The sequence below is a fragment of the Pristiophorus japonicus genome, chromosome 10 (assembly GCF_044704955.1).
Source record: "Pristiophorus japonicus isolate sPriJap1 chromosome 10, sPriJap1.hap1, whole genome shotgun sequence".
Classification (NCBI taxonomy): domain Eukaryota; kingdom Metazoa; phylum Chordata; class Chondrichthyes; family Pristiophoridae; genus Pristiophorus; species Pristiophorus japonicus.
Window position 1 is genome coordinate 131,296,675 of NC_091986.1, and position 26,714 is coordinate 131,323,388.

The 26,714-nt window shown below is 46.1% G+C and overlaps 1 protein-coding gene across 1 annotated transcript in view; it reads left to right on the top strand.

Moving 5' to 3' along the window:
* Positions 1–19,735, top strand: part of LOC139274795 (interleukin-1 receptor type 1-like) — a gene marked incomplete at its 5' end in the record, with an annotated part of 81,119 nt that extends 61,384 nt beyond the window's left edge. The window contains 3 exons of the mRNA XM_070891489.1: positions 7,945–8,088; positions 9,945–10,112; positions 19,312–19,735. Of these exons, the coding sequence (XP_070747590.1) occupies positions 7,945–8,088; positions 9,945–10,112; positions 19,312–19,688 (689 nt within the window). The remainder of the gene's footprint in view (positions 1–7,944; positions 8,089–9,944; positions 10,113–19,311) is intronic.
* Between the last annotated feature and the right edge of the window lie 6,979 nt (positions 19,736–26,714).

The window sequence follows — 26,714 nt, forward strand, 5'->3', positions numbered from 1 at the left end:
TCTGAAGGTCAGGAAGTGGCGAGTTATGTCACCGAGCTAAGACGCCTTGCAGGACATTGCGAATTTGAAGGACACTTGGAGTACATGCTCAGAGACTTTTTTGTACTTGGCATTGGCCACGAAACCATACTTCACAAACTTTTGACTGTAGAGACCCCAACCTTGAGTAAGGCCATAGCAATAGCCCAGGTGTTCATAGCCACCAGTGACAATATGAATCAAATCTCTCAGCACACAAGTGCTTCTACAAGTACTGTGAACAAAGTGATGTTGTTCTCGAATTGTAATGTACAGGGCAGGTTACACATACCTGCAGCTACACGTCCGCAGATGTTTCAGAGTCCACCATCAAGGATGATGAATGCAAGGCCATTAACACCTTATTGGCGATGCGGGGGTGATCATCATTTCCATTCATGCCGATTCAAAGGATACGTTTACAAGGGCTGTGAAAAAATGGGACATCTCCAACGAGTGTGCAGGCGAGCTGCTAAGCCTGTTAAACCTGCAAACCACCATGTTGCAGAGGAGGATCACGACGAAACAGAGCCTCAGATAGAGGAGGCAGAGATACATGGGGTAGACACATTCACCACGAATTGTCCCCCGATAATGCTGAATGTTGAACTAAATGGGCGCAAGCCAGTCCATCATGGACAAAAAGACTTTTGAAAGGTTATGGTGCAACAAGGCCTCAAGGCCAGTCGTAACTCCAATTCGCACGAAACTAAGAACTTACACAAACGAACTGATTCCTGTAATCGGCAATGCTACCATAAAGGTCTCCTACGATGGAGCGGTGCACAAGCTACCACTCTGGGTGGTACCGGGCGATGGTTCCATGCTGCTCGGCAGGAACTGGCTGGGAAAGATATGCTGGAACTGGGACGACATCCGAGCGCTATCCCCTGCTGACGACACACAGGTCTTAAAAAAAAATTCCTTTGCTGTTCGAACCAGGCATCGGGAAATTCCAAAGAACAAAAGTGCAGATCCACCTAATTCCGGGGGAGCGACCCATTCATCACAAGGCGAGAGCAGTACCGTACATGATGAGAGAAAGGGTAGAAATCGATCTAGACTGGCTACAAAGAGAGGGCATCATCTCACCGATTGAGTTCAGCGAGTGGGCCAGTCCTATTGTCCCAGTCCTCAAGGGAGACGGCACCGTCAGAATCTGTGGCGATTACAAGTAACTATCAATCATTTCTCCCTGCAGGACCAATACCCACTACCAAAAGCCGACGACCTCTTTGCAACGTTGGCGGGAGGAAAGATGTACATGAAGCTGGATCTGACTTCAGCCTACATGACACAGGAACTGGAGGAATCATCGAAGGCCCTCACCTGCATCAACACACACAAAGGTCTTTTTATTTATAACTGATGCCAGTTTGGAATCCGATCAGCGGCGGCGATATTCCAGAGAAACATGGAAAGTTTACTGAAGTCAGTCCCACACACCGTGGTTTTCCAGGACGACATCTTCCAGGACACAGGTCTGAAAACAGTCGAGCACCTGCAGAACCTGGAGGAGGTTCTTAGTCGACTTAACTGCGTGGGGCTCAGGTGAAAACGCTCGAAGTGCGTTTTCCTGGCACCTGAAGTGGAGTTCCTGGGAAGGAGGATTGCGGCGGACGGCATCAGGCCCACCAACGCGAAGACAGAGGCAATCAAGAATGCTCCGAGGCCACAGAACGTGACGAAGCTGCGGTCGTTTCTGGGACTCTTGAACTACTTTGGTAATTTCTTATTGGGTCTCGGCACCCTGCTAGAACCACTACATCTCTTACTACGAAAAGGGGGTGAATGGGTTTGGGGCAAAAACCAAGAAAATGCCTTTGTTAAAGCGAGAAAACTGTTATGCTCAAACAAATTGCTTGTGTTGTATGATCCATGTTAGTGTTTGGTACTAGCATGTGATGCGTCGTCATATGGCGTCGGGTATGTATTGCAACAAGCTAACGATTTTGGGAAACTGCAACCAGTTGCTTATGCATCCAGGAGTCTGTCTAAGGCCGAGAGAGCATACAGTATGATTAAAAAAGAAGCGTTAGCGTGTGTGGGTAAAGAAAATGCATCAATACCTGTTTGGGCTAAAATTCGAATTGGAAACTGACCATAAGCCACTCATATCCCTGTTTTCCGAGAGTAAAGGGCTGAATACCAATGCATCGGCCCGCATCCAGAGATGGGCGCTCATATTGTCCGCATACAACTATGCCATCTGCCACAGGCCAGGCACAGAAAACTGCGCCGATGCTCTCAGTAGGCTGCCATTACCCACCATGGGGATGGAAATGGCACAGCCCGCAGATCTAGCCATGGTTATGGAAGCATTTGAGAGTGAGAAATCACCCGTCACTGCCCAGCAGATCAACATCTGGACAAGCCAGGACCCCTTATTATCTCTAGTCAAAAGCTGTGTGCCTCATGGGAGCTGGTCCTGTGTCCCATTGGAAATGCAGGAAGAGATAAAGCCGTTCCAGTGGCGCAAAGAAGAAATATCTATACAGGCAGACTGCCTTCTGTGGGGCAATCGAGTAGTGGTCCCCAAGAAGGGCAGAGACACCTTCATCAATAATCGCCACAGTACCCACCCAGGCATCGTAATGATGAAAGCGATAGCCAGATCCCACGTGTGGTGGCCCAGCATCGATGCAGACTTAGTGTTCACAGATGTAATACATGCTCACAGTTAAGCAATGTACCCAGGGAGGCACTGCTAAGTTTATGGTCTTGGCCCTCCAAACTGTGGTCTAGGGTACACGTCGACTATGCAGGCCCGTTCTTGGGTAAAATGTTCCTGTGGTTGTAGACGCGTACTCCAAGTGGATTGAATGTGAGATAATGTCGGCTAGTAGTCCGCTGCCACTACTGAAAGCCTGTGGGCCATGTTTGCCACTCGCGGCTTATCCGATGTCCTGGTGAGCGACAACGGGCCATGTTTTACCAGTGCTGAGTTCAAAGAATTCATGACCCGCAATGGGATCAAACATGTCACATCTGCCCCATTTAAACCAGCATCCAATGGTCAGGCAGAGAGAACAGTGCAAACCATCAAGCAAGGCTTGAAGAGGATAACTGAAGGCTCACTGCAGACTCGCCTATCCCGAGCCCTGCTTAGTTACCGCATGAGATCCCACTCACTCACTGGGATCCCACCTGCTGAACTGCTCATGAAAAGAGCACTTAAGACAAGGCTCTCGTTAGTTCACCCTGATCTACATGAACAGGTAGAGAGCAGGCGGCTTCAACAAAGTGCATACCATGATAGCGCAAATGTGTCATGCGAGATTGAAATCAATGATCCTGTATTTGTATTAAATTATGGACAAGGTCCCAAGTGTCTTCCCGGCACTGTCGTGGCCAAAGAGGGGAGCAGAGTATTTCGGGTCAAATTTTCAAATGGACTCATTCACCGGAAACACTTGGACCAAATCAAACTCAGATTCACGGACTACTGTGAGCAACCCACCTTGGACCCTACCATTTTTGAGCCCCCAACACACACACCAGTGGCAACCGACACCACGATTGACCATGAAGCAGAACACATCATCCACAGCAGCCCTGCAGTTCCCAACACACCAGGTAGCCCAGCAAGGCCAGCTGCACAGCAGCCCAGCGAGGGCCCAACAAATGATTCAACAACACCAGCTTTCACACCGAGACGATCAACCAGGGCAAGAAGGGCCCCAGATTGACTCACATTGTAAATAGTTACACTATTGACTTTGGGGGGAATATTGTTATATATGTGGACTTGTATTTACTCTGTACAACCACCAGAGGGCTCATTCCCCGGAGTCCCAAGGGATCCCATAATCCCTTGGGTGCACAGGTATTTAAGAAGGCTTCACAGGTTGGGGAGGCACTCTGGAGACCTGCAATAAAGGACTAAGATCACACTTTACTTTGAGCTCACAGTGTTCAGTCTGACTCTTTCTCCATACACAACAGGCATCGTCTAAAAAAAAGAGCTAGGCCTTTCAGGAATTAAGTTAGGAAACACTTCTGTTATGTCTTCAGATGCTCTGATAATGACTCCACGAGACAATGTGTTGTACTTGAACTGTAGTGACCTTAGTCCATTTAATGTAACTCCAGAGTGAACATCACACATGTTGGCCTGTCTTTTATACTAGGCCTGGCACACCTGTACAGGTAACCTACAAGTCTCCCACTGCAGTGCCCTCTGGTGGCTGTACAAGCAGAAAACATGTAGGATACATGACTTCACTCTCCCCCAAGTCCTTAGTGCAAATCGCCTTCATGCATTGACTGTGCTCTGGACTTAGCTCTATCTGGTTCATCCTTGGAGGGTCGTTTCCATCTTGGGTGAGTAGGTGGTGTTTCGTGGGAGTAGAGGTGCTGGTGGTTTCTGCTTGTGCGTCCATGACCACCCCATTCTCTCCCCCCACATACAGATTGTGCTGGTGGCTCATTACATTCATATACATTCAAGTGCAGGAAAAAAAAAATTGCATTGACAGCATTACATTTGTAGTATCGTTGTGAGGCAAGTACATTTGACTGGTGAGGTACATACTTGATATATACTTGGAGCCAGTGCTGGGGTCAGCACTGGTGCATGAGGACAAGCTTGTGCCAGAACTGCTGGATGGTGTCCAGGTAGTTTGGTGGCGGCGCGGTGCCCAGTGCTGGCAGTGGGAACCCGGTTGGCTCAAGTTGCCTGCTCTCGGGACTTTTGCCGTTGCTCCTGGCGTTGGGCAGGTTCACAGATGCCTGTGACCTCCCTGTCCTCTCCTTGTGCCCCGGGTCGCTGCTGCTCCCTGAGGAGCAATCGTCTAGCAGTGCACAGGGTACTGCTGACTCGCTTGCCTGGGCGTTATTTGGTTTGGGATCCTGGCTGGTCCCGGTCCCATTTGGGAGAACCGTTGCGGGTGATCCTTCATTCCCGGGTATAGCCTTGGTGGTGATAAGGTCTGGGGGCTGTGCTTTGGCTAGGTTTGCTCTTTCAGACTCGTGGCGATTGGTGCCATCGGGTGCCCGAGAGGTGGAGCCGATCAGGGGCAGGGTATTGATACCGGTGCGGTTGCCCTCCTGAGATCGCTTGCTCTGCAGCTTGTCTATATTAACTGCTTGTGGCCACAATCCATGGTGCATTACTCTGGTCCCAGGGACGCAGGCTACAGCATTGGGTAGCTCGCTGGACCTGTGTGCTCCCGATGGCTGTTTGCCCGTTGCATTAACTGAATGCAGTTGAAATCCTACATTGCACAATGTTTCATTACTCATTGTAAATAAACTGTAGCTCCGATGGCAATCGCATGACATTTCTTTGCTTATTGCACGTACACAATTCTGATCATCAATTACACATTTTACATCTAACTCACAGTTGCTATTACATTGATTGAAAATGTGGAACTGTCCCTTTAAGTGTGGTGGGTTGCTGGCCTCCTTTAAGAGAGCTTTGCTATCTTTACCCCAATCCTTTTCTTTGCTGGGTACCACGTGTTGCACCATCAGCGCTGCACCTCATGGTCTGGTTGCCGCCATCTTTTTCTTCAGTGCATCATCTCGTGGTTTGGGCATCATCTTTCTTCCATCCACGATGTCGACTGCTGTGATCCTCTTCTCCCCGGGTTCTGCCACCGAAGCTGGGAAGTCGCCTTTGGAACCGATTTTCTTCCTCCAGTCCTCCACTGGAGCCTGGAAGGTGTGTTCGGGTTGTCTCAGCTGGATCATCTCCATGCAGTCATGCTGCGCGGTCTGTGCCTCAGGTGCTATGCTGGTCTGCTCTCTGGTGCCAGATCCAACCTCAGGTGAGGGCTTGCTTTGCCTCTGAGCGTGGGGGACGTTGATCGCTGGAGGGATGAAATCTTCCTGGCTCCAATGGATCTTCTCCATCCACCTTCTTCCGAGTAGCGTTGGTCCATCACCTGCAACAATCCACAGAGGTAACTTGTACACTGCGCCATTATGGAGTACCTTTACATCTGCACTACCAACGACTGGAATATCTTCATTGGTGTAGGTGCGCAGCTTTGCCTGAACCGGGACCAACTTGGGTCGTTCAGCCTGATTGTCCCATAGCCTCTCAAAGGCTTCTTGATTCATTACTGACTGGCTTGCCCCCGTGTCCACTTCCATGAAGACTGGACCGCCATCTATCTCGACTTCCATCCTCAACGGGGAACATTCGGTGGTGCAGGTAAACATGCCATACACCTCATCGTGGGGCTGAGCTGCCTCTCTGACTATCGCTTCATAATCCGCGCTGGATTCATGGCCATCTGCAGACTCTTCATCAACATATTTCTTTTACATATTCACTGGAGTGGCCCTTTGTGCTGCAGCCTTTACATACATAGTCTTTAAAACAGCACTGGTGAGCCCTGTGATTTCCTCCACAATGCCAGCATGGTGCTACTCGATTAGCCCCCCTTGGCGGACTCTGAGTTAAGGGACTCGGGGGCCTGTTCTCTCTCCCTTGAGGAGATTCATGTTCTACAGTCCAGCCTCTTAAAGGCGCCATTCTGTGTACAGTACTTGCCGGGTTTGAGTCCTGAGAATGAGTCATCCGCCTGGAGCCGCAGGCCGAGGTCATGAATGCTTGGCTCACAGCGATTGCCTTCTGCAGTGTGATTGTGGTGTCCGCAGATAGTAGCTTGTGAAGAAGGCCCTAGTGGCTGATTCCGATGACAAAGATATCCCGCAGCGCTTCGGTTCGGTGGTCGCTGAAATCACACGGTGCCACCAGCCTCCTGAGGTCTGCAACATATTTTGCAATTTCCTGGTCTTCGGGTCATCAGTGGGTATAAAACCAATGTCTGGCTGTGAGGATGCTCTCTTTGGGCTTGAGTTGTTCTTGGATCAGCGTTACAAGCTCCTCGTACGTCTTGGTCGCTGTCTTCGCTGGTGCCAGCAAGTCCCTGACGAGGCCATAGATCGTTAGCAGGATAGCTCTGTGCTTATCAGCCAGTGTGGCCGGATTGTCGCCTGCCAGGTCGTTTGTTGTGAAGAAATGGTCAGCCTCTCCACAAAGGTGTTCCAATCATCACCATCGGCGAACTGCTGCAACGTACCAAAGTTAGCCATTTTCGCCTGAAAGCCCGTAATCTCGTCGCCAATTATTATGTCTTCAAATGCTCTGATAATGACTCCATGAGACAATGTGTTGTACTTGAACTGTAGTGACCTTAGTCCATTTAATGTAACGCCAGAGTGAGGATTACACATGGTGGCCTACTTTTTATACTAGGCCTGGCACATCTGTACAGGTAACCTACAAGTCTCCCACTGCAGTGCCCTCTGGTTGCACTCCTTGTGTGGTACAAGCAGTAACCATGTAGGATATATGACAACTTCGAGATGAAAAGGGTGGTAGAAGTTTGCAACTCTTTTCCGCAAACTGCAATTGATGCTAGGTCAATTGTTAATTTTAAATCTGAAATTGATAGATTGTTAACCAAAGATATTAATGGATATGGGGCAAAAGCGGATATATGGAGTAAGGTCTCAGATTAGCCATGATCACAATGAATGGCGGAACAGGATTGAGGTGCTAAATGGTCTACTTCTATTCCTATGTTCCTCGACAAGTGCCATGGAATCCTTCACATCCACCGAAACAGGCAGGTGGGCCTTGGTTTAACCAGTGAATACAAAGCATATGTAAGTGCTCATGCACTACAGTGTACTTAGCCAGGGTTCAAATTCAAAATCACTGAGAGCTTTAGATTGACTTGTTCAGAAGAAGCTAAGTGCTGGTGCATGGATCTATATTTCATCCTCGAAGAAATCTACGTACCTCATTAAAAACATTTATTATCATTTTTATCCTTGAATATTTTACTGATTAGACCTTCTTAAGCCATTTAAAAAAATTATGTCAAATCATGCTATACCATGCCACGAAATATCACCTATTCATTCCATCTTTCTTGCAAACACAATTCTTTATTTTCTTTCCAGCACCAGATTGGACACCTCATGTGATTAAGATCTTTGTTCCACTGATCTGTGTGATTCTGGCCTGTATAATAATGTACATGATTTTCAAAGTGGACATTGTCCTTTGGTTTCGTGAAGTGTTTGAATCCCACCAACCCATTAATGGTAAGTACAATATTATTTCATACAATTTGATTTATACTCTTTAAATTTATCCAGCAAATAAAGTTGTTATGAATACTAGCTGTTAAGAGGAGTTGTATGTATCAAACATGGTATAATATCATGCAAGGTCAAATATATTCTTCTTTTTCTACTTCTTTTCCTCTCTCTTCCATGCCTAGCGGCACATGAGGCTCCCCATTTCTTCCACTCCTTTACATCCAGCAGATCGTTCTCTGGGTTGTTTCTATAACTAAGGGGGAGAAATTGGGGTAGTTTACGAATCCCATTGGGCACTAATGGGGCGCAAATGACTTTTCACCCAAGTGCAGCGCAGCTGCCAATGCCCAGTAAATTCCACGGGAGTTTAGCGGCAGCGGTAACCAAAAATGCCCTGCTCTGCTGTGCCAAAGATGATGGTGTCCAGAGCATAATGCTCTGGACACCCATGTGCTACAGTGTACTTAGCCAGCGTTCAAATTCAAAATCATTGAGAGCTTTAGATTGACTTGTTCAGAAGAAGCTAAGTGCTGGTGCATGGATCTATATTTGTCGAAGAAATCTACGTACCTCATTAAAAACATTTATTTTGCCCCAGAGCATAAATTCGGTATCCCCCTTTGAAGCTGCGTTGGGTGATGCCAGCAACAGCTTCAGGGGTCGTATACATGGCAGCCGACCGCTTGCGGGGTGCTAGTTAAAGGGGAGGTGGTGTGCGTGTAAATAAAAAAAAATCGGCCGACTTACCTGACGCGGCCTGTTGTCTCATTGAACATGGGATCCGTACCATGATCTGGCAGCCCAACACTCTGCTTAAGGCTGATGGCATGGCACCCCATTCCCCAGTGGTCCAGGTAAGGCTCTGCAGAGTTTGCAGTTTAGCCCTCCCCTTCTAAGCGGCAGCTCTACATGGCCCAATGTGTGGCGTTGCGCTCCGCTCCCTGTTTCCGCCTCCTTAGTGCCCCAGAGAGGAAGTGGAGCATGTTTATTTGTGCTCCACTTCCTCTCAGGGGCGGTAAGCCCAATTTCGCGAGCGGGAAGGGACTTCCGCGCCTGGCACAGGAACTCCTGCCACACAGATGTTACTGACCCCAAACGAGGTGCTATGCAATTTCCTGGCCTAAGTCCCTTTTTATATGGACAGATCGTGAGCCTGGCTTGTAACTTCTTACCAGGAGAACTGATTAGTTGATATGGGAGTCGCCATTCCACTCCCATTGGACATGAGTACACTGTTCGATGTCAATCCAATGTTTACATGTTGGAGTTCTGTTCTCATGCTCACCAGGGTGTCAACTTCATTAAGAAATGTTTAAATACATCAAATTTTATGTAATATCAATTTATGTTTGAGATTTTCCATGTTAAACAGTATTCAATCTCAATCTGAGTTTAGGGCTATAAACATCAAACAGTTTGTTAGTTTAGTTTAGGCACATTAAGCAGAATCTAATACTGTCCTCAGTTTATGATTATTATAAAGCAGTATTGAATAGTTTAGTATTACTTATATCAACCAGTATGTGACATCAGTCTGATTTTAGTGTTGTAGACATTAAGCAGTCATTTTCCGTTTGAGATTCTGCATGTCAAACAGTGTACACTATCTCTCTGTTTTCATTATTTACATCAAGCAATGGCTAGTATCAGTCTGTGTTTAGGATAATGTTCATAAGCAGCTTTGCAGTGTAAATCTGAGTTTAGAGCTGCATAGATCAAGAAGTCTTTTTTGCATTGAGTAATTACTATTTCAAATTATGTATTTTATTGAATTGGTAAAAGTGCTATCATTATTTGGTACAAGCAAATTACTCGTTATCTATTATTATCATTACTAATAATTGACTTTGTCCATACAGATGGTAAGATGTTTGATGCGTATGTCATCTTTCCAAGATCTAAGAGTAAAGGTTCTTTGGATAACTGTAATACAAACCACTTTGTTCTTCACATTTTGCCACGAATTCTTGAAGAAAAGTGTGGCTACAAACTGTTCATTTATGGCAGAGATGAACTTCCTGGTCAGGGTAAGATGAAGGAACGTAATGTTGAGAATTATTTGTACTGTGCATTGAATGCGACTGAGTGTTGGTATCAGTCATTAATTAGACCAAAATAATAATGAAAATTGGAAACTTTTATCTAAATTTATATTATACTGTAGACATTTATCTAGATCTACAAACAGCATTATACTGACTGATTAAGATGATGGCAAACTGATTTAAATTGCATGAGATAAAGAAACCTAGCAAATTGAATCCTCCTTCCTAAAACATAAGACATATGTTACAAGCTGTTCTATTTTATTTAATAGAAAAATGTTGTGCAGTTAGTCCTTTATTTTCTTAATTATTTATGTGGCAAATATAAATAAATACTTTATGATTTGTTTTTTCTGTTCTTCCAATTCTTTCTGCTTATCTTTTCTTTTGGATGCTGATAATGCAGTTCTGGCATAGAGATGGCACTGTTCTTTGGATGCTGCATGCACCTACAGCACTCTGAGCTGATCTTATGCGATAATGCAAAGTCAACTATTTTTTATGATATTTCAGTGCTCCTGGTACACTGTGCACTGGGGACATGGGGCAGGTTATTCAGGGCTAGCAACTCATAATTGAGTCCCGGACATTAGGGCTATATTTTTCAGGAGGTCAGCAGGTGCGATTGGTGGTGATTGGGTGGGAAAGTGTTTTTTTCCCCAGTGGGTCGGGATCTGTCGCCATGTGCCTTTACCAAATGTTAAATCAGCCAGTGCTGAGCAGACCTGACACACAGCGGTGGGGGAGGCAATTAAAATAATTTGTGGCTTGTTTACAGCCACTTAACAATGTTTTTTTTCTTCAGCCTTTTGGATTTGACAGGTCGCTCACCGATTTCCCACTGTGCCTAGACCTTGTCTGTGAAGCTGAGTCAGGAGGTCAGTGGCCATTGAATCAGCTGATGAGTTGACAGCTTCAAATGTCAAGTCAAAACTCCCAGCGGATTGAGAAATGTTCCCTTAACCACTAGCTTCTCTAAACTGCATTTCCAATACAGATTCAGAATACTGCAAGTCTTTACACAAGTCTCCATCCAGTCTGACCTCATTACCTTTCCCACCATTGACAGATCGCTCTGTCATCTCTAATTTACCTTCCATCTATTCAATCAGCATGGGTGCCCTTGGAACTCTCTCATCTTGGTTCTCAGAATCCCCACCATGATCAGCCCCAACACTAGCATCACCAGGCACACCAGCAACATCAACAGCAACACCAACCTTCCTTGATGCTGCTCAGGACACAGGGCATCAGCACCCAATCACATTGCTGCCTGGGATGCCAGGGATGGTCTCACCATAGCCAGATTTACTTCACTTGATGCTGTACACTTTGGTTGCCACATGATGCACCAGGTTGGCACCACCCCACACCAACACTATAAATCATCCCCACAATGCCCAAGCCTTTCCTTTCACAATTATCACCATTGCGGAGGGTAATGTTATGTCTCACCATTTACTTCAACTGACTAAGCCACTTCCAAATGTGCACACAAATCTGTCCAAGAATGCAAAGTGTTGAAAATAAAGATTTCAATGTTTGAAACCACATTAACAAAAACTTTATGTGAACAGCGGATAAAACACCCATGTCCCTAACCTTGTGTGTTGTTAGTTGGTATGATTGCATTCGGATGAAGGTGAGTGTGAGGGGTGGCTAGTGAGATGGGGAACTGATAATGTAGTTAGAGAGGGATGGGTGGAAGTGCAAGGTAAGTTGGTGTGAGTAAGGATGTGCAAGAGTAGGGTAGGGAAGGCAGAGTGATGGGGATGTGATGAGAGGTACAGCAGGATGAGATTGAGTGTGGCTTTGAACTAATGTTTCATGATCTACTGAGATGATTGAAATGTTTGCAGCACAGCAGCCAGATACTTCTGACCACATCACCTGCTTGTGCCCTCCTCTGCAATTGTGTTGATCTCCTAGGGAGATGGGAAGAGGACCTCCCAGCTTGCTGTGACTCACTCCATAAGCATATGGAGGGAGTCATTGGAGAGCCCTGGTGCAGCCCTGCACCTTTGTGCAGTGCTTGTCAGTGTTTGCAGCACCTCAATGCAGTAGAACACTGATAGTACAACTGTCAAACTAAAATTGGCCATGATCCTTTTAAGAAAACAGGTTGATGTGTCATCAAATGATGTCACCAGACCCGTTTCCTCTAATTGGCCGGTAAATGCGCTGGGCGGGCTTAACAAGCCCAATCAAGATAAATTCATTCTACACAGTGGGTTGGAGCCGGCACAGGGCCGGGACACGCCACCAAAGTTGCCCATCACGGACCTGCCGAGGTTCGTAAAATCCAGCCCCTGTAGATCTTCTCTGTACCATCTCCAGCTCTTGAATGTCTTCCTTTCTCTTAACAACCAGAACTGTACACAGTACTCAAGGTGTGGTATGAACAGAGCACTGTACAATTTGATCACAACTTCCTTTGATCTGGATTTTACTGTTTTGGCTATATAGTTCAACATTCAATTGCCTGTGTTGATGTCTGCTTTGCACTGAGTCTAATAAGGCTCCCAGATCTCTTTAAACATTATTCCTACCTACTTAAGCACTATTCGTGAAGTATGTATGTTTCCTTCCTATGTTTAATATTTTGCACTTGGCTGTATAAAATTTCATCAGTCATTTCTTGGCCCACTCACATATTTTGTTCATCTATTGAGCTGTCTCCTTAAATTCCATTACACTTTCTAGTTTGATATAATCTGCAAATTTAGCCAATTTGCATTGAGTTTCAGAACCCATGTCATTGATGTATATTAGAAACAGTATTGGTCCCAACACTGAGCCCTGGGGGACCCCATTCAGTACTTTATCCACTGATTGCATCTCTCTTCAGGTCCAGTACCCTCTGTGCCTCAAAAGGGTCATGAGTCAGTATTCCATTTGATAGCCTTTGTGCCTCAACAGTTGCTCATTGAGAAAGAACTGAAATCCCTAATCTAGAAAAAAATACATGTGGCGTCTACATGCTGTAACTGTACACTGCAAGATGAGAAAATGGATGATATTCACTGCTGTTGTTTAGACTGACACAGTGGAATAAAAATTAAAGGCAGTGTTGACTTTGACATCCACAGACAGAGCCATTGCTGTTGCAGAAATATCATAAAAATTAGTTCAAGATCTGGTTGTAGAAGACAGCACAGTACTGTCACAGCCTCTCTGGTAAATTGTAATCTCAGCATGCTGACATTTCCAGGTAGGAAGGCCTTGTCCTGCTTACATGCTGATAACATATGGGTGGTTCCTTTTTGAACACCCAAGATGTAAATGTGCTTGCCTTGTCTGCCTCTTCTGCTGCTCTTCTCCCTCATCAAGAAGCAGCAGATACCGAGATATATCCAGTAGAACATCCACAACTGCTATGTAAGCTCGATACAATTGGCAAACACCCACTGATAGGGCACAGTTTTAGGATGGCTTCATTAGTACAAGCAAAAAATCCAGCAAAGAAAGACAAATTGTGGGGTCAAGTAGCATCTTCAGCTCAACATGTCTATGCTGGTGTTTATGCTCCACATGAGCCTCCTCCCATCCCTCTTCATCTAACCCTATTAACATATAATGTTATTCCTCTCTCCCTCATGTTCTTATCTAGCTTCCCATTAAATGCATTTATGCTGTTTGTATCAACTACACCTTGTGGTCCGCCTTCCACATTCTTACCACTCTTTGGGTAAAGAAGTTTCTCCTGAATTCCCTATTGGATTTATTAGTGATTATCTTATGCTTATGATCTCTAGTTTTGTTCAGCCCCCACATGTGGAAACATTTTCCGTACATCTACCCTATCAAACCCTTTCATTATCTTAAAGGCCTTTATCATGTCATCTCTCAGCCTTCTCATTTCTAGAGAAAAGACTCTCATCCTGTTCAACCTTTCCTGATAAGTATATCCTCTCAGTTCTGGTATCATTCTTTTGAATCTGTTTTGCATTTTCTACAATGCTTCTATATCCTTTTTATAATATGGAGACCAGACCTGTGCACAGTACTCCCAAGTGTGGTTGAACGAAGGTTCTATACAACTTTAACATATATTCTCTGCTTTTCAATTCTATCCTTCTATAAATGAACCCCAGTGCTTGGTTTGCTTTTTATGAGTAACCTGCGCCGCTACTTCTGGTGATTTGTGTATTTGTACTCCTAGATCCCTTCGCTCCTCTATCTCATGCGTTTATTTGCCACACATGCCAAGGAGATTCCCCTTTAAGAAAGAGGACCTGACATAGCTAACAATCAGGCTTACCATCGAGCATCCAGTTTATATTTTATACATTGCTGAACAACTACAACCTTGTTCAAATGCAGAGGCCACATTATGAGGCCATCACCTCAATAACACATGTTGGGGGTCTTAATGAGCAGGGCCTCAAAATTCCAAGTATTACCCACCACATTACAGTACGCCACATGCAATAGTTGTAAATAAGGGCTCTGTGCCCAATAATTCAGGTTGTCTGTGCCCAATATGGGTTAGCATCACTAGTATCAAGGATCGCATTACAAGCCACTTAGTTCTTTTTTCTTATTTTTTAAATTATGACCCACAACTTGTCAGCTTTGCAAAGTTATCTGTGAGACAGTATATCAATTACTTAAAATGTTAAAAAGAACACTGAGTCTAAGTATTGCATATATTTAGAAAAAATAATAGATCGATGAAAGAGCAAAACATAATACAACAACAATAACAACAACTTTTATTTGTATAGCACCTTTAATGTAGTAATACAGCAGTGTTATAAGACAATTTGATAAATTTGACACCGAACCACATAAGAAGAAATTACGGCAGATGACCAAAAGCTTGATCAAAGTGGTAGGTTTTAAGGAGCATCTTAAAGGAGGTAGAGAGGTTTAGGGAGGAAATTCCAGAGCTTAGGGCTCAAGCAGCTGAAAGCACGGCCACCGATGGTTGAGCAGTTATAATCAGGGATGCTCAAGAGGGCAGAATTTGAGGAGCACAAACATCTCGTGGGTTTGTGGGGCTGGAGGACATTACAGAGATGGTGAGGGGTGAGGCCATGGAAGAATTTGTAAACAAGGATGAGAATTTTGAAATCGAGGTGTTGCTTAACTGGGTGCCAATGTAGGTCAGCAAACACAGGGGTGATGGATGATCGTGACTTGGTGTGAATTAGGACATGGGCTGCCGAGTTTTGAATGACCTCAAGTTTACGTAGAGAAGAATGTGGGAGGCCAGCCAGGAGTGTGTTGGAGTAGTCAAGTCTAGAGGTAACAAAGGCATGGATGAGGTTTCAACAGCAGAAGAGCTGAGGCAGGGGTGGAGGCGGGCAATGTTACAGAGGTGGAAATAGGCGGTTTTAGTTATGCTGTGGATATGTGGCCGAAAGCTCATTTCAGGGTAAATATGACACCTAGGTTGCGAACAGTCTGGTTCAGCCTCAGACAGATGCTCGGGAGAGGAATGGAGTCGGTGGCTAGGGAATGCAGTTTGTGGCGGGGACCAAAGACAATGGCTGCGGTCTTCCCAGTATCTAATTGGGGAAAATTTCTGCTCATCGAGTATTGGATGTCGGACAAGCCGTCTGACAATTTAGAGACTATGGGCTCAAAGTTTCGGCCTGAGTTGCTCCTATTTTTTTGGAACAACTAGTTTAGAATGGAGCATCTTAGAAATTGCAATTCTCGGCATTTAGTTTGCTCCAGTTCTAGTCAGTTAGAACAGTTTCATTTTAGAACAGATTTTTTTTTTCAAAAGGGGGCATGTCTGGCCACTTACACCTGTTTTGTAAGTTTAGGCAGCGAAAACTTACTCCAAATGAACTTAGAATGGAGTAAGTGTAGATTTTTGTACGCTCAGAAATACCTTGCCTATACTTAGAAAATCAGGCGTAAGGAACGAAAGATGGGGGGGGGGGAGGGAAGTTTACAAACATTAAACACTTCACTTTTACAAATAAAGAGCCATCATCAATAATAAATGATAAATAAATCAATAAATCAAATCAAAAAAATTAAAAATTAAAAATTAATAAAAAATCAATCAATAAATAAAAAATTATTCTACTCACCTACTGCAGCACCGGGAGCCCTCCAACAGCATGCTGGGATGGCCCCGTCCCCAGTGTCTCTCTCTTTCTGTCTCTGTCAGTGTCTCTCTCTCTGGCTCTGTCAGTGTCTCTGTGTTTCTGACAGTGAGGGGTGGGGGGAGAGAGGGGAGAGGGTGAAGGGGAGGGAGAGGAGGGAGAGGAAGGGGAAGTGAGGGAGGGAGGGGAGAGAAGGGAAGAGGAGAGGGGGGAGGGAAGAGAGGAAGGGGAGGGGAGAGGAGGGGGAGGAGAGGAGGAGGGAGGGAGGGGGAGAGGGAGAGGAGGGAGGAAGGGAGGGAGAGAGAGGAGGGAGGGAGAGAGAGGAGGGAGGGAGAGAGAGGAGGGAAGGAGGGGGAGAGAGGGGGTGGGGAGGGGGGAGAGAGGAGGGAGGGGGGGGAGGGAGAAAGGAGGAGGGAGGGAGCGAGAGAGAGGAGGGAGGGAGAGGAGGAGGGAGGGAGGGGGAGAGAGGGGGAAGGGAGGGGGAGAGAGGAGGGGGAAAGGGGGAGAGAGATGGGGAGAGGAGGGGGAGTGAGGGAGAGGAGGGGGAGGGGAGAGAAGGGAAGAGGAAAGGGGGAGGGAGGAGAGGGAGGGGAGAGGAGGGGGAGGAGCAAGAGGGGGAGGAGGGAGGGAGAGGAGAGTGGAGGGACGGAGGGAGAGAGAGAGAGAGAGGGGGGGGAGAGAGAAGGGGGAGAGAGAGGAGGGAGGGAGAGAGGGGAGGGAGAGAGAAGAGGGAGGGAGAGGAGGAGGGAGGGAGGGAGAGAGAGGAGGGAGGGAGGGATTGAGGAAGGAAGAGAGAGAGAGGAGGGAGGGGGAGAGAGGAAGGGGGAAGAGGCTGAATGGGCCGGGTCGGGCCGCCGCCGCCGCTGACACTTCGGGCGGGCCCCGCCTATGATGGGGAGGGAGGGGGGGGGGAAGAACAGGGAGGGGAAGAAGAGGGAGGGGAAGAAGAGTGGGGGGAAGAAGAGGGGGAGGAGAAAAGAGGGGAGGGTGGAAGGCTGAACGAGAGGGAGGGAGGGAGGGTGGAAGGCTGAACGAGAGGGAGGGAGGGGGGCGGGGGGAGGTCCAGTCCGATCTTCGCCCGGTGAGCCCATTCGGCCAGAGCTAGGGTCGGGCCCCTCCTACACAGCCTCGGGGGCCTGGAGTTACTGCAGATGCACGCACACTCTAGCGCGCATGTGCAGAGGTCCTGGCACTGTTTTCAGCGCCGGGACCTGGCTCCGCCCCCGACCCCTTGTGCTGCGCCACGCCAAGCACGAAGAAGTCCTGAGGAGACCAGAGAATCACAAGGTAAGTTTTTGGTGCCCTTTTTCTTCCAGAAAGTTGGCACACCTTATCGAGATGCGGCGTTTTCCAGAGGGCGGAAACTTGAGCCCAATGGACGGGTTGAGAGAAGTGGTGGAGAGGTAGAGCTGCGCGTCATCAGCTTACATGTGGAAACTGACTCTGTGTTTTTGGATGATATCGCCAAGGGGCTGAATATAGATAAGAAATAGGAGGAGGCCAAAGGATAGATCTTTGGGGTACACCAGAGGTAACAATGCGGGAGTGGGAAGAGAAGCCATTGCAGGTGACTCCCTGGCTATGATTAGATAGATAAGAATGGAACCAGGCGAGTGCAGTCCCACCCAGCTGGACATTGGTGGAGAGGCGTTGGAGGAGGATGGAGAGGTCAACCATGTCAAAGGCTGCAGACAGGTCGAGAATGACGAGAAGGGATAGCTTACCTTTGTCACAGTCACAAAGGATATCATTTGTGACTTTGATGAGAGCTGTTTCCGTACTGTGGCGGGGCAGAAACCTGATTGAAGGGATTCAAACATGGAGTTCCGGGAAAGATGGTAACGGATTTGGGAGACGATAACACATTCAAGGACTTTGGAGAGGAAAGGGAGGTTGGAGATGGGGCAGTAGCTGGCAAGCACAGTGGCGTCAAGTGTTGTTTTTTTGAGGAGAGGGGTGATGATGGCAGATTTGAGGAAGAGGGGTTAGTATCTTAAGAGAGAGAATCGTTTACAATGTCGACTGACATGGGAGCCAGAAAAGGAAGTTGGGTGGTCAACAGTTTAGTGGGAATAGGGTCAAGGGAGCAGGAAGTGGGTCTCATGGACAAGATGAGCTTTGAGAGGTCAAGAGGGGAGATCAGAGAGAAACTAGAGAAAGATGCAAGTTTAGGGTTAAGGCAGGGGAGAGCCTCAGCGGAAGTTTGGCCCGATGGGCTAGGGGAAGGAAGGGAACTCGCAGAGGCAGCTGATCAGATGGTCTTAATCTTTGAGACAAAGAAATCCATGAGCTCTTCAGACTTTTTGTTGGAGGTGAATGTGGTGGAGACAGGGAAGAGTGGTTTAAGAAGATGGTTAAATATACAATAGCAACATTTTGTTGTTCGTTTTTTTTTATAGTTGAATAACTTAAAGGTGCCAATCAAATTTAACTCCTAAGAAGAAAATAAAGTTTAGGGAAAAATTGGTTTAGCGCTGAGAACTAGCACGAAATGAGCGGCGTGTCTGGAATGCATACCCAAAGATGGAAGGCCGAGACCCACACCAAATTGGACCTCAGGCCTCTATTCAATAATACCAGCAAGCTGCAGATGCCAATCAGGCAAACTGGAGCGGTAACGAGCATGGGCAGACACCAGCCTGCAATATTGCTTTGGAGACAGGAAGTTTGCTGTCCAGCTTCTCCTAGATCCGCATTAAGGTTACTTAAAAAACAAAAACTTGCCTGTTTTAAGCAGCCTCCCATAGTCCCTTTGAGAACCACTGGTTCAGCCATGGCAGATCTGGAACAACTGAGTGCAGCACCATCCAGTTTTTGCTGAATTTGGCATTGTGGTACTAAAACAAGCGTTGGGTTCCTGATTAGCCTAATGTCTGTTTTAAATGGGCGCCCTGGGCACTTGGATGTTAGCACACTTCTGATGGGGATCGGGCATGGGAGATTGCATCTAGAAATTGCCCTCTGCTCAGGTGAATTTTGCACCAAAAAACAGGCATGACAGGAACTAATTTCTCCCCCAATAGTTTTAGTACACCACTAAATAACTCTTCATAGAACTGATGTTAACAAGAATAGATACATTTATATTAAGTTTTATGCATGGTTTATTTTTACAGCTGCAGTTGAAGTTATTGAAACAAACATAAGGAATAGCAGAAGGCTGATAATCATTTTGGTTCAGAAGTCTTCAACTGATGACCATGCATACTCTGGATTTGAACGTCAAGTTGGATTATTTGAGGCTTTAATCCAGAATAAAATTAAAGTAATTCTAATTGAGTTGGAGAAATTTGATTGCTTGAATGATTTTCCAGAATCCATAAGACATATCATTCAAATAAAAGGCACTATTAAATGGAAACCAGGAAAAAGAAATGAACTGGAGAGATCTAGCTCAAGATTTTGGAAACAAGTGAGATATAAAATGCCAGTGAGAAGCAAGTCTTCAACATCAACAGTATACGATTCACAACATGCAACTGGAGCTATGTGATACCAAAAATACTAAGTAAAGAGAAAAGCTTACCCTCATTGACAATGGACTTCTGCTGTGCTGGAAAATAGATGCTAATGTTGCATAAAGATTCCCAAATTACAAGGCAGCGTAAAAGCTAAGCTTGATTATTTTCCTGCTTTAAAAATAGCAAATTATGCAATGTTTTAAATTTTTTTTTAATAGTCTTTTTTAGAGATTTATTACTGTTATACGTGTAAAGGTAAATTTTCTTCTTGCAGACTCCTGGTTGGGAGACTTTCCCACCAGAGGCACATAATTGGAAAATCACATGCACGCATCTCATTCATTTCCAATCTATTAAAATTAGTGGACACAAAACTATGGGCTGGGTGCGTACAATATCCTGATAAAGATTACCGGAGCTCTGTGCCAGGAGCCTGTAAATTGAAAATTTTCCCTATATTTATTTGTGTTTTTATTCTTAAAGCCTGTTCTCTTATGTACTCCTAGGTTCTTGCTGTTTAAACTAAAATTATGTGAAATTTAATACAAGTTCTTGATGACTATTTTTGAAAAGGTGCTGGTGGGGAGTCTGCTTCTGTAATGTCTATCCATATGATATAAGAAGTCAGTTAACTGTTTTCACAGTCTTTGATTGACACACAGAATCAAGTCCATTTTGTGTTAATGTTATGAGTTCATGGATGAAGAGAGTAGTAGAAATACTAAATAAGTACGTTGCTTCCGTTTTCAGAGGTGGGGAGGTAGGTGTCAGCATGGATTTCTAAAAGGCAAGTGGTGCTTGATCAACTTGATCAAATAACAGGCATCAGAGATAGGTGTGGAACAATTAGCAGAGGTTGTTATTCCAAGTGAAGTGATACAAATGTAATGTAGACAAATCACAGGAATCTGATGGTTTACAACTGAGGAACCCAAGGAAAATGAGGTAAGATGAGATAATGAAGTCTCTGACTAAAATTTTCCAAAATCTGTGGGAAATAAAATAGTGCTAGAGGACCGGAGGGTGGCAGATCTGTCACATTTCTTTAAAAAAAGAGACAAGATTAAGCCAGGACATTACAGGCCATTTAATCTTACTTCAGTTGTCGGTAAACGACTAAATCTAATTTTCTGAGGACACCCATCCAGCAAGGGACCTCGCACACTGCATATTGGAAAATTGCAGACGCCCCAACCATGCACTGGCGGTGCATGAGGTTCCTCACCATCAGTATGTCCTTGTAAAACATACCTCCAGGGTTTATAATATGAGAGGAAATTACTAAACACTTGGAGCAACATGAAGTAATCCGGCAGTAAGCATGGATTTCCAAAGGGCAGGAAGTGCTTGATCAACTGTGTGAAATTCTTTAAAGAAATAACTTAGAGGACAAATAAAGGAAATGCAGTGGATGTGGTTTATATGAATATATTTTAAAAATTGATAATTTACCACTAACAGAATTTTGGCAATGATAATGTTGCATGGAATTAAGGGCAATGTGGCCATATGATTAAAGCGATGGTTGGAGGACAGAAATCAAAGGGTGGGCAGAGGAGACATTTCAAGGACGCCCTCAAAGCCTCCTTGATAAAATGCAACATCCTTACAGACACCTGGGAGTCCTTGGCCAAAGATCACCCTAAGTGGAAGAAGAGCATCCGGGAGGACGCTGAGCACCTCGAGTCTCGTTGCTGAAAGCATGCAGAAAGCAAGCGCAGGCAGTGGAAGGAGTGTGCGGCAAACCAGACTCCCCACCCACCCTTTCCTTCAATGACTCTCTGTCCTACCTGTGACAAAGACTGTAATTCCCATATTGGACTGTTCAGTCACCTAAGAACTCACTTTTAGACTGGAAGCAAGTCTTCCTTGATTTCGAGGGACTGCCTATGATGATGAAAGGCTCTTGATTTAGGAATTGAGAAAATAATGTCAAAATTGATGATAATAGATTTCAAAACCATCTTTCACAAAGTGGTCAAGAGCATAATTATAGTCTGGATTTTGCAGTCAGCAGCGAATAATACTGGCAGTGAATGCTCAATTTCCGGGCAACATCCATGATGCTCACATCCTGTGTGAGAGCATTGTATCTGACTTGTTTAACAATCAGCCACAAGTTCAATGCTGGATGCTTAGTGACAAAGGATATGGCCTCGCTACCTGGCTGATGACCTCCCTGCGTGACACCCACACTGAGGCCGAGAGTCGATGCAACGAGAGCCACAGAGCAACTCGCAATATCCTGGAGAAAACCATTGGAGTGTTGAAGCAGCGCTTTAGATGCCTGGACCACTCAGGAAGCGAGCTCCAATACCACCCTGAGCAGGTAGCTCAATTCATGGTGGTGTGCTCCATGCTACACAACTTGGCTATCAGGAGGGAACAAGAATTGCCTAATGAGCCTGACAGTCCACCTCACCAGGGAGAGGAAGAGGAGGACGAGGAGGCGGACGCTGACATCGGCCCAGACAATCAGGCTGATGCTGAAGCCACACCCCCACCTCCCTGTAGACAGTAGGAAAGGGCCCGTGGTGGCATCATACCTGCAAGACTCTTACGTCAGGAGCTCATAAATGAGAGCTTTGTCTGAAAGAACGTTGGTGTTATTTACAAGGCTGACACACTGCTGTATGTGCAGGTCATACATCAATAGTGGGCATCACCTTGCTGACAGTTAAAGTTTAAGTTGATTGAAGTTAAGTGTGATTATCCCTTTGATGTTAAGGAATCACCAGTGTGCAATGGTGCAGCTATCTGAGCCAAGGTGCTACAAGGCTTTGTGAAATAAAAAACATTTAAACCGAACATTTGTCTAAAATCATCAGTATTTCTTTACAAACCAACCCTTCCCCATAGCACCCCCCCCCCCCACCGCTTCTCCTCCCCTCCTCCCCACTTCTACCCCTTCCCCTTCCCCTCTGACTCCAAGCCACCTGGCCGAGGAGGTCCTTAGGCGATGCTTCATTGAGAGGGGCGGGGAGGGGGGTGACGACCAAAGCGCTGCTTGGACGAATATGGGAGGGGACGATCCTGAGGTTGGAATGTGCTCCGAGCCAGAAGCAAGATGTTGCTGCTGGCTCTCGTGTGGTTGGCAATGGGGGTGCGGCACCTTGGGATGAAGTGCAGGGCTCCGGGACCACTCTGAGCCCTATGACCCCAGTGTTCCTGACTACCAGCTCCAGGGCCTCCTCCATTCCTTCCATGTTATATATTATTTGTTGGACAAAAACTCGGTGCCAGCTCCATTGACACCGGGAGTACATTTAGTTCAACATTCAGCATTATCGGGGGACAATTCGTGGTGAATGTGTCTACCCCATGTACCTCTGCCTCCTCTATCTGAGACTCTGTTTCATTGTAATCCTCCTCTGCCACATAGTGGTTTGCAGGTTTAACAGGCTTTGCAGCTCGCCTGCACACTCATTGGAGGTGTCCCATTGTTCCACAGCCCTTGCAAACGTACTCTTTGAATCGGCATGAATGGAAATGATCACCCCTGCAGCGCCAACAAGGTGTTAATGGCCTTGCATTCATCACCCTTGATGGTGGACTCTGAGACACCTGCGGATGTGTAGCTGCAGGTATGTGTGACCTGCCCTGTCTGTACGTTACGATTTGAAAACAACATCACTTTGTTTACATTACTTGCAGCAACACTTGCGTGCTGAGAGATTTGCTTCATAAGTAAGTTAGAGTATTTGATTCATTGTATAATCATGTATGGAAACTGAAGTAAAGAGGCAGAAAGAAAGCTGAGATTGAGAGAGAATTAAAAGAGACAGAAAGAAAAAGTTAAAAATATTATTTACATTTTTAATGTTTTTAAAATCTCCAACAATAATTAAAATTTGAAGGATTGAGACTCCACACGTAAAAGTTAATTTTCAATGCCAGAAAGGCTGTTGGCAGTTGCATCTACCGCTTCACTTCCTCCCTCTAGTCTGTTATATATGTAAACTTGTATTTACTCTGTACAGCCACCAGAGGGCTCATCCCCTGGAGTGTCAAGTGATCCCATAATCCCGTGAGAGCACAGGTATTTAAGGAGGCTTCACAGGTTGGAGAGGCACTCTGAAAACCTGCAATAAAAGACTAAGGTCACACTTTACTTTGAGCTCAGTGTTCAGTCTGACTCTTTCTCCATACACTACAACTGGGAGCAAGGTACAGATAGCGAACCCAAAGATGCAGAGAACAGTGGGCATCTTGGAGAAATTCTCGGAGGGAGATGATTGGGAAACTTTTGTGGAGCGACTCAACCAATACTTCGTGGCCAACGATCGAGATGGGGAAGAGAGCGCTGCCAAATGAAGGGCGATCCTCCTCACCGTCTGTGGGGCACCAACATATGGCCTCATGAAGAATCTGCTCACTCCAGCGAAACCCTTTTTCTTGAGAGTATTTTTTTCACACATATAGTAAGGAATGCATGTAGTATAAACATGGGGCTAGATTTTACACTTTTGTGCAGATCACCCAAAAGTGAGCGTTATTTCTGGCGTGGGCGGTAAAAATGGGTTTTCAGATCGCCAGCTTGTCGACCATTCTCAAAGCCCCTAGTCTCCATTTTTGAAATTGGGCATTACTGCGAGCGACATGAAATGGGTGTTAGCGTTAAATCTCTCTGGACTTCTGCTGTAAAGTGTCGCCGTCCTTAGCAACGGCATGGCAACGCTTGTTTCCCGTGATTCAGGAGATCAGGGGTCATCATTACATGCGCAGAAGAGGAGACAAAGAGAGAGGGAGCAGAGAGGGACTGAAAGCATGTGTGGGTTTGGTGTGTGCTTGTTTGGTTGCTGTGGGAGGCACGAGGGAGATTCACCAGCAGCAAAAAGCCTACTAAGCACCAAGAACATAGTTGGCACCGAGTTTTTGTCGAACAAATAATATATAACATGGAAGGAATGGTGGAGGCCCTGGAGCTGGTAATCAGGAACACTGGTGGCAGAGAGCTCCCAATGGTCCTGGAGTGTGGCACTGCACTCCAAGGTGCCACACCCCCATTACCAACCACACATGAGAGCCAGCAGCAACATCTTGTTTCTGGCTCGGAGCACGTTCCCACCTCAGGATCGTCCTCTCCTGTATCCACCCAAGCAGCGATTCAGCCATCATCCACTCCACCCGCACCCCCCACCAATGAAGCATCACCTGAGGAAGTCATCAGCCAGGCGGCTTGGAATCAGGAGGGGATGGGGAAGAGGTAGAGGTGGGGAAGAGAAGCGGGGAGGAGGAAAGGTTGGTTTTTACACATATACTTATGATTTCAGACAAATGGTCAGTTTAAAAGTGTTTTATTTAACATAACCTTGTTGCGCATTGGCTCAGATAGCTGCACCATTACACACTGGTGATTCCTTAACATCAAAGGGTATAATTACACTTAACTTCAATCAATTTAAACTTGAACTGTCACCAAGGTGATGCCCACCATTGATGTATGACCTGCACACCCAGCAGTGTGTCAGCCTTGTAAATACCACCAACGTTCTTTCAGACAAAGCTCTCATTTATGAGCTCCTGACGTAAGAGTCTTGCAGGTATGATGCCACCACGGGCCCTTTCCTACTGTCTACAGGGAGGTGGGGGTGTGGCTTCAGCATCCGCCTGTTTGTGTGGGCCACCTCCTCGTCCTCCTCTTTCTCTCTCTCCTGAGGTGGACCGTCACACCCTTCTGGCAATTCTTGTCCCCTCCTGATAGCCAAGTTGTGCAGCATGGAGCACATCACCACAAATTGAGCTACCTGCTCAGAGTGGTATTGAAGTTCACCTCCTGAGTGTTCCAGGCATCTAGAGCGCTGCTTAAGCACGCCAATGGTTTTCTCCACGATATTGCGAGTGGCTCTGTGGCTCTCGCTTCTCGGCTTCGGTATGGATGTCACGCAGCGGGGTCATCAGTCAGGTGGCGAGGCCATATCCTTTGTCACCAAGCATCCAGCATTGACCTTGTGGCTGATTGTTAAACAAGTCAGATATAGTGCTCTCATGCAGGATGCTGCCCGGAAATTTAGCATTCATTGCCATAATAATTTGCTGGTAGTCGACAACGAGTTGGACATTCAGGGAGTGGAATCCCTTGCGGTTCCTGAAACCTCTGCATCCTGAAAAGGTGCTCGCATCGCGATGTGCGTACAATCTATTGCTCCCTGCACCTTTGGGAAGTTAGCAATTCGGTAAAATCCTAAAGCTCTCTTAGTCTGAGCTTCCCTGGTCATAGGGAAGCTGATAAAGTCCATCCTGCATGCATACAGGGCTTTAGTGACCTGTCTAATGCAGCAATGTGTGGCATGCTGAGATATAGCGCAAATGTTGCCAGCTGAGGCCTGAAAAGAACCCGACGTGTAGAATAACAGTGCCGCGGTGACTTTGACCTCGACCGACAGTGCAGTCCTGATGGTGCTGGCAGGCTGCAGATCTCTCCTGATGAGCTGGCATATTTCACTGATAACCTCTTTGTGGAAGCGCAGTCTCCGAAGGCAAGTGGTGGCGGACAAGTTGAGGTAAGACTGCTTCTCTCTGTACTTGCTGGAGGGTGTAACGTCTGGTCCTCCTCATCGGTCTGTCATGTCTTACATTGGGCACATGATGCTGTCGAGTGTACCTTCTGTCATCTCGAGTCTGCAGCATGTAAGTGATCGTCAAGAGAGGGTGAGAAAGGACAGGCCCCATTCCAATAACTTTCTGTTTCCCACCAATTGTTCACAAAGAATGAATGTCCCAACGAAGACACCTATAAATTCCAATCGTCCACACTATGATAAGATGTTTGTTCAGATGTTCACATCACCTCCAAAGACCTCCAGAGTACTTCCGAACTCCCCCGAGGTTGAAGCAAAGCAGCCTTTTAAATGATGCGACATGTGATTTAGAACATGGCATCCATACCGCTGTGAGTAGTTCCAGTTACTTCCACTTTTTCCCAGCGGTTCTTTCGGCGAGCGATATTGTGGGCGAGATGTGTGTGAGGTGCCGAAAGTAAGGATGGGCGATATACTGGGGCATTAGTTTTGGCAAATGTGATCTTTACGACAAAAAACAGTTGCCGGGCGGTATTA